At 36.4% G+C, this 9,126-nt stretch overlaps 1 protein-coding gene across 1 annotated transcript in view; it reads left to right on the top strand.

The window, feature by feature from the left end:
• Window positions 1-335: 335 nt before the first annotated feature.
• LOC109538793 (gamma-aminobutyric acid receptor alpha-like) overlaps window positions 336-9,126 on the top strand; it is a 16,246-nt gene continuing 7,455 nt past the window's right edge. Inside the window, exons 1-2 of the mRNA XM_048666442.1 lie at window positions 336-535; window positions 3,101-3,183. Coding sequence (XP_048522399.1) covers window positions 336-535; window positions 3,101-3,183 — 283 coding nt within the window. The remainder of the gene's footprint in view (window positions 536-3,100; window positions 3,184-9,126) is intronic.

Raw genomic sequence — 9,126 nt, 5'->3', positions numbered from 1 at the left:
TAATTTAATCAGTCTACTGCAAGTTATCAAAGATATTAGTTAGAAATTTTTGGAACCAGAATAGATTATCCAGAGTGCTGGTTTGTAGTTTTGCTTTTTGACAGTGACTAATAATTTTATGTTAATGTCAACTAAAAATTATTGGTTGCCTCAATAAAATAAAACAAAGAATACTTCCTAGGTATGTAATTTTTACATTATTGTTTGTATCCTCATATGTGTATTAATAAATTTTATAGAATTTTGTAATGACATCGGAAGAAAATGATCAGGATGTCAACCTTTATGATGATTTCTTGAGGTGACTCCTTCTTCTGAGGTGTCGTCTTCGGAAAATGAAGGAATACTTGATATGGAACGTATTAACAGTAATGCAGGGCCAAGTGCCGACAGAGAAACAATCAGCAATGCAGGGTCAAGAGCCAAAATTGAACCCATTAACAATGGAGTGCCAAGCACCTATTAGAAAAAAGGGAAGGGAAGAAGCAAAAGTGCAGAGGACAAAAAAACGAGAAAGAGAAAAAGAAATTCTAAGGCATGATCTAGAAAACCCCACCACTTCACGTCCCACTTTTAACAGTGCTAACGTCACCTGTTTATGATTTGACACCCGACAGAACATTAGATACTGGCAACGTTGTATTTCAATGGGGCTACAATTAGCCGCTTCTCTATTTCTTAATATAACGTTCGTCGATAGCGTGCGCGCCTGTTATAATATAACGGTTTGACTGATAGAAGACACACCAGTTCGAGCCACATAACGTGTTTGACGGATAACATACACGTTAAAGTTAACGTGAGTGATACAGCACAGGGCTGAATATCTTAAGTCCATATAACACCATTTTTTGCTTGTTTAACTAATTTTTATAAATTTGACATCTTTTATGCTAATGTTGCTCAATATTAATCCACGAAACTGATTGTGAAGTGAAGAAAAATCTATAGATTTATTATTTTTTATTTTATTCTAACCCATGATGCAAAGAATGAACCTAGAGAAGCACGCAAAAATATGATTTTGTTTCACCTCTCAATACTTACTAGTTAAAAATAACGTGCGTGAAAAATATCTTGAGCTGTATTAATAACAGCTTATTCGCACAAAATTGCGAATTCTGCTCGAAAAGTGGCTTGAACACCAATGCTGTTAGCGAACTTGAAGTTTTATTACAATTAATAATTAGTTGATGGAAAACTTTTAAGGTAACGTCAGTCTTCTATATATGCATTAATAATTTTTAGAACGGCACGCAACGGATTGCATTGATTTTTCGTTTATTGCTTTTAAATATTTACTATTTGTTCATGATCTTATGGGATATGTTGCTATTTATTTGAAAATAGTAGATCGTTTCAAATAACGGGTTATCCAATTCGAGGTTGAGAAAGTAAAACCTTGCTATTTGATATCTGTCAAAGGTAAGCCTCATCCGGTTTGCCATTTAGGAATATGGATAGTTTAATTGTCAAAGAACGCGTAAAAAATATTAAATGTTACTTTAAAAATGGTGATTTTGCTGTATCAACGTTTAGGGCTATACGAGCAGATTACGGTCGACATAAGCGACCCACAGAGCAAACAATTTCGAACACAGGGGAAAAATTTGAAGAGACTGGATTGGTTACTGATATTGTAGGGCCTGTGCAGCATCGCAACAGTCGTTCAGCTGAAAATATCGCAATTGTTATGGCATCTCAAAGTGTGGAGGAAGACCCGAATTCGTCGATTACCCGACGTGCTCAACATTTGGGCTTGTCTTACGGCTCATTGTGGCGAATTTTGCAATTTGGTTTGACTCTCCATCTTTATAAAGTTCAACGGAAACAAGAACTTAAGCCTCATGACCATGGGCAACACAGAACATACACAAATTGGGTGATTGAATAGCAAGCCGTTGATGATGATTTTTCGAACCGTATTTTCTTCAGCGATGAGGCTCATTTTTCGCTCGGCTTTGAAAATCCGCAGGTGATCGCAGAAAGGCCTTTGCATCCTGAAAAAGGGACCGTATGGTGTGCATTATGGTCATGGTGGTGTTAGTGGCCCATATATTTTTTGAAAACGATCAAGAAAGAGCTATAACAAACAATTCTGAGCGCGATGGACGCATGTTAACCGATTATTTTTGGAGAGAAATTGAAGATTATGATTTGGAAGACATGTGGTTCCAGCAGATGGAGCAACGAGTCACACAACACTGGCAGTTAGAGCCCTATTTTAAGATAAATTTCCAGGACGCGTAAGTTCGAGATTGAGTTATGTGAATTGGCCCGCAAAATCCTGCGACTTAACACCGTTAGATTTTGTTTTGTGGGGCTATGAGAAAGATCGTGTTTACGCCAACAATCCTCAAACTCTTGAGCAACTGAAATACAATATCTGTGAAGTTATGACGGAGATATTACCGGTAATGTGCCGAAAAGTTATTGTTTTTTACGTATAATGGCAAGGCTTAATCTTTATATCAAATAAAAATTTTCGTCTCCATCTGAATATTTTTTTTTTTTTACTTTACGTTCCCAAGCATAAAATGGATAACCCTGTACAAAATTTCCAAAGCAACCACCAGCTCAATTAGTGGCTCGAGTTCAAGGAACACTTCAAGGAAAGGATTCGATAGACGATATCGATCAGTTTTTAGAGATAAAATGAGCGTAAATGTAAATATCTCAGTTAAAGTTACTTAAAAAGTTAAAGCAAATATTTCTCGTATTAATGCGACATTTTTGCATTTAGACAGACAGATCAACATAACTTAAATTTATAAACGAAGACCTGTATGTATTGGAAGTTGCATTGGTGTGGAAACCTGCTGTCAATCCTGGCAATTCTTTCATTGCCATTTCTACTCGCTGCCGCCTGTTTTTAACAGCAGAAACAATGCAGTTTTTGCCCTTTATGATAGCTGAGTAGAGTACGGCAAATGAAATCAACCAAACGGGACTATTGGATTGTTCTGTAACCATTGAACCTATTTTTTAACTTTATGTTCTTGAAACTTGCCTAAATGATACTAATAATAATTAAAATTTGTTGATTATCAGGTAACCAGTTTCAAGTAACAACCACTTGAAAAATTGTGATTTTTTGCAGACTTACTATCAAAGCTGGGTGTCCAATGAACTTGGCCGATTTTCCAATGGATATTCAGCGCTGTCCTTTAAAATTTGGATCATGTAAGTAAATGAATAGTACGCTAATAAAAAGCGGTTCTTTGGAATAAGTATGTGGTTCATTTGAGTTTAAATGAGAATCAGCACTATAGGAATTTTCTACTTCCAAAATTGATAAGGGATTTTTTTTTATTTGCTACCTATTTGTGATCAAGAATTAGATGTACAGACTACTACTAGTGTGCCTCCGCGCCTAGTTGGGCTGTGACAGCGACATTGTTGTTTTCCATGAAATCGCCATGTCGCTGTGACGTCTTTGGTTGACTTGGCCTGGGTGTTGTAGGAGCCTCTTTTCTTAGCACTTTTCCTGTGTGGTTCTGGGAATCTGCAATTCCCTGGATTTGTGCGACTCGCTGCGCTTAACGCCAAACAACTGGCATATGTCTACTCTTACGCGACGTTTGTCTCCGTTTTGAGTAGTAGTACTAGTTTCCGCTGCAATTGCCTTTCCTCCTTTGCGCCATCTGACGATTTTTGTTCGTGAAAGCCTTTGGTGGTTAGCTCCTATCTAATTTTGTAGTCCGTCTAGGAGTCCAGCACTCCTCGGGTCCTAAGACTATTTTTGAATAAAGACCCTGCTGCAAACTTTCTAGGAGATTGTTGAGTAACATTCGTTGGCGCGTAAGGAGGATACTATGTTGGACGAGCAGAAACCGCAGCGTATCATCATCACGAAACATTATTTTGTCCCAGACAATAAATATAAACACTGATAAAACGCAACAAACCCTATAAGTATTCGCATTCCAATTCAGCCTTGGACAATCTGGTCAACGTACGCCCGAATTCTTTAATGAGACAGCAGAAGACAGACAATTGATGAGACACTGCGATGATACCATGTTGAGACGAAGAGTGCCAGAGTGACCTACATTTGAAACGGAAATTCCGGAATTGCACCCGAAAAACCCAGGCTCTTATTTCTGAGACTCGATTGTGCATACTAAGAGCCGGTTGCACAGTCGTTCACCGACAAGTTCACCGACAGTTCATCGGTGAACTTGGTTCAAGGAAAATTTTCGGTTGTGCCAGTCGCGTTCAAGCCTGAACGGGAGATCAAATCCCAGTTCAGCTGAACGACTAAAATCGGCCGGTCAACCGTGGTTCAGTGCCGAGACTGTCATATTATAACCTAAAGGTGTTTAGGGTGTTAATTTTATGTTTACATAACATAGGTGTTTATAAATATTAAACATTTTTTTTGTGCAAATAGACCTGTTGGGTGAACTAGCAGACGATGGAACATTTTTAAATACAAGATCATTAGCATATAGGGAGCAACCAAATCATTTCCTGCAATGGAACGATCACAATTTTAAATTTAGATTTAGATTATCGAAAGTTACGAAAATCTTAGTAGAGAAAATATATTTTATTATGGTTTGCATCTGTTTTTTTACACTCGATATGTGCTATATATTTTTACTAAAGCCAGCAAAATGTTTTTTTCTTTCGACGTAAAATTCGTAGACCGGGCGGATTTCGTAATGGCTTCCATAATTGAAAGGTTTCACTGAATCTACTGAGCTAAATAAAAATATATTTTAATGCTTATACGCTTCAATCTATTCAGTATCAGACCATGTGGATGTGGTTCAGTTCAAATATGCTGGACTGATAACATTGTTGCCAATCAAAGAAAACCAAATATACCTAGTGCCAGCCCTAGGAAAAAAATGAATAGTCGAGTTCAACTAAACCGAGCTCGGATCGGCGTGGTGCAACCCGTAAAAATTGAACTCCGGTTCACCGGTGACTGACGGTTCAGTTGAACCATCGTTGAACTTGCTTTTGTGCAACCGGCCCTAAGTCACCTTCGGTATGAATAAAACCTATTTGAGAAAAAGCGTTAAACCAAATCCAGGCGAAAAGTTTGTTCAATTAGAAATGCAGTTTCAAATTAAACGAAAGGTGTAGTTAAATCAGGCTTCATGCGGTTGTTTAATTTATACAATTAATCTGCACCCTAGATAATTTAATTCTGCTTTGAACTTTTCATTAGCATATTTAAAACGTATTTTTAAACGCTTTTACCTGCGCTGTTGGCTATGTTCGCTTGTAAAAAGTAAACTGGAAATAATTGAACGGGTTTCCCACACAAAAAAGATGAACTTACTCATTACAATTTGTGGGTAACATTTGTATAGACTGGTATTTAATTGTACCGTCAAATTTTTCGCAATTATATACGAGCTTCTAATTAGGCAAATCCGGTAATTGATGGAGTTTAGAAACCTATTATAGTTGAAACAGAGACGTATGTAAACAAATATATAGAATATAAACATAAGGGAAGAGTGAGAAACAAAAATTCAGTTTCATTTTATCAAGCAATTTGATGAAAGTAAAACTATGTTTTTTAAAGCAATTATACCGGTAAATTTTTTGGTCTGGTTTTTTTTATAGATTTAAAATCTGACTACGGGACAAAAGTTTTTAAAGTACATATTAATTACTGAATTGAAAACTGTAAAAAAATGTTGAAATGAAAAAAAAAAATGATCCGTTCAAGTTTGAGTTTTTTAACATGAGTTAAGACAAACATGAGTTAAGACGTATAATAAATATATTTGAACGCCTTAAAGTACGTATGTTATTAAGTTTTTTTCAATAATAACGGGATTTATATCGCTAAAGTAAGCTTATGATAATAAAAATCACAAAAAAGTCACACACATTCAATTCTGGTAACAATGGTGTTCACCACATTTGGTGCACCATCTGCTCTATCTATTTAACGATTATTCAAATTGTCATTTGAATACGTGAAAACTCATATTGAATGAAGTCAATAATTTTTATTATTATAATTGTATTTATTATTATCATAATTACAAATGCTGTTTGTTTCGTAATGATTTTACTAGTTCCTAATACAGTAGCAACACATTTCAAAAAAACAAATATTATATTATTAATAGGGAAAAGAGCATTGAAATAAAATAACTATGTATTTATCAACACAAGCAGAACGTATTTTATTATGTTGTTGATACAACGAGTTCTTTAAGGCTCTCTTATTAGACTGAAATTTATCTGTATAATTCGGTTGAGCTTAACCATTTATGCTTAGATCAGCGACTACAAATTACGAGTCGAATTATCTGAATATAAACATAGAATATGGCTTTTCTCCTTTTTGCTGACAAAGAGGATTGATAACATTTACGTGGTATTTCCAATAAAAAAAGTAGCTGAAAAGTAGCTATTGCTATGCCTATAACTTTATAATATCTGAGAAAGTGGATGGACCTGGACCGATTATAGAAGATATACATAATTGTTTTAATACATCAATAGTGGTTTTTATCCCCTAACAAAAAGACTATCGACCCAATCAGTTTTAGTGCTATTACATGCATATTAAAAATATGTCAATGTAGACTCTGACTTTACAGTATAACAATTATGTTAACTGGTTATTTAAAATTTGATTGTAAGTGTTTTAGTAGAGTTGATGTTGGGTAGTTCCTCCTCAGTAAAAACGTATACAGCTTAAACACATTCTTCAAGAACCCACCCACAAATGGACTTGGAGAGGGCAATTTAACAAAAAAGGAGATTCTTTCAAACATGCATGTTTTAACAGTGATACCAAAAATGAAAGAAATAAGTTAATCAAGCAACCTAGATTTCTAACAACTGAAGAACTGAATCGAATGAAGTTCTCGAACATAATAGGGATATAAATCAACGCATGAAAAAATAATAACTTCCATAAAAACAGTAGCTAAGAAGATCTGTCCAAGACCTAAAAAACCAGGAAATGGGAAACTTGACACAACCACCATACAAATGATGAAACAAAGACGAGAGTTTGAAAAAAAAAACAGAAGAGCACAAATTACTTACCAAATATTTAAAGAACGCCATCCGTAGATATCGGAGATCACACAGACCCAGAGTAATACGAGACACCGTCGAAAAATTAAGAACATGATAGTTCTCAGGTCCATACTGTTCATTGGAAAACATATAATTACAAATATTAAAAACACACAGGGTTGAAAAGTGGAAATTTGGAGGACGTAATATACAGAAAACCCTACAGACTTTGCTCAACAAATGTCTACAGGATGGAAGAATACCGAATACTTGGTATAATGCAGAAGTCGTGTTTTTGTTCAAGAAGGGGGATAATACAAATCTCCAATACTACCATCCTATCAGCTTAGTGTCAGAGCTCTATAAACTTTTAATTCAGATACTTACCATCCGTCTTTCAAGAAAACTTGTTTTCTATCAACCAGTGGTGCAAACCGGGTTTTGAAACGAATACAGCACAACTCACCATCTACAAACATTGCGAATCCTAATAGGCAAAAAACAACACAAGAATACAATATTCCCATATACCTTGCATTTGTTGATTTCCGAAACGAATTTTATTCTGTAGAAACATGATCCTGTTTTAAATGCGCACAACAACGACAGAATAGATTATAGATATAGTACGCTTACAAAATATATATATAAACATGCAACAATGCAAGTAAAAATGTACGAAAACCCCAAAACAGACAAAATCAAATTAAATCGAGGAGTGCGTCAAGGGGATACAATATCGCCAAAGTTGTTTTTTTTTTTGGCTTTGGAAGGCGTCTTTAAGAAACTTCAGTTGGAACAAAAGGGAATAAATATTGATGATTTTCAGATGATATCGTCATCATTTTCAGCAACTTATGCGAACTAACAGGGTTGTACTTTGGCGACCCAGAGCAACAGCGAGAAGTAGAGCTACGCCACAAAGGCGGATGATATCGCGGAAGAAGTAGGTCGAAGCTGGTTTGGGATAGCATAAGACCGACAGAAGTGCAAGAGACACGGAGAAGCATATGTCCAAAAACGAATAGAAGGCTGAAGAAGAAGAAGAATACTATATTTGGTAAAGGAAGCGGGATTGTCTGGTTTGTCTTTTAAGACAACCCGGGCAGAATATTTCCCGTTATGGGAGATTTTCGTTTGTACAATAGCTGGTTTGATGGGCAGTGTAGTGGGGTTTGCAAACGTCTTATTTTATTTAGTGATCTTAGTACAACCACTGTTGCTGTTTGCAAATCTTGTTTATTTTTTGTGTGCATTTTGTCGTTAGTGAGTTTGAGTTTCATGTCTACGAAAATTCCTAATTATTTGATATCTTCGTTTAGTTATGAAGCCTTCCGATGTTGTTGTTGGAACGTATAATGTATGATGCAGATGAAAGACGAAATGAGCGACAACAGTAGGAAAATGGACGAAAAAATTGACAGAATGAATGACAAAATGGAAGACAACAGTAGGGAAATGGACGAAAAAATTAACAGAATGACTGACAAAAGGGAAGCCAACAGTAGGAAAATAATGGACGAAATGAGCGACAACAGTAGGAGAATGCACGAAAAAATGGACAAAATGAATGACAAATACAAAGAGATGCTGAATAAAATGGACCACAACGCTAAGAAATTAGAAGACCTGTAGTCAACCGTTGAAGATAAAGAACGTTGAGGAGGTGGAAATCATGAAACACCGCTACGATGGCGTTGAAAAAGAGATGAACTCGAACGCGCCTAGAGTGGCCGTAGTTAATCAACTCGCCAGAAAGTTGCTGCACGTCGAGCATCCCGACTGGGAACTTGCCAAGGAGAAGCCGAAATTTGCAACCGCAATCTCGCCCAAGATTGAGGAACTGGCCGATCAGTTCGATGTTCTGGAACAAACCACCAAGGAAAAGGGTAAACGACTGTTTGACGCTAATCGCGAAGTACTGATTCACCAGACCTGCGACGACATCGACTCATGGATGAACTCGAGAAACAACTCGAATGCGACGATACGGGGTCGAATTTGGCCTCTGTGAATATTTTCAACTCGTCAAGGCGCGTCAAGTCGATGAGCTGGAGAAGCAAACCAAACATCTGGAAACGGCCGCACCCGACAAGGACATCAACAAAATCAAGGTGAAAA

Source organism: Dendroctonus ponderosae, unplaced genomic scaffold, assembly GCF_020466585.1.
Source record: "Dendroctonus ponderosae isolate FM_Combo_2020 unplaced genomic scaffold, Dpon_F_20191213v2 Dpon_F_20191213_1, whole genome shotgun sequence".
Lineage (NCBI taxonomy): Eukaryota > Metazoa > Arthropoda > Insecta > Coleoptera > Curculionidae > Dendroctonus > Dendroctonus ponderosae.
This window is presented reverse-complemented; position numbering and strand designations above follow the sequence as displayed.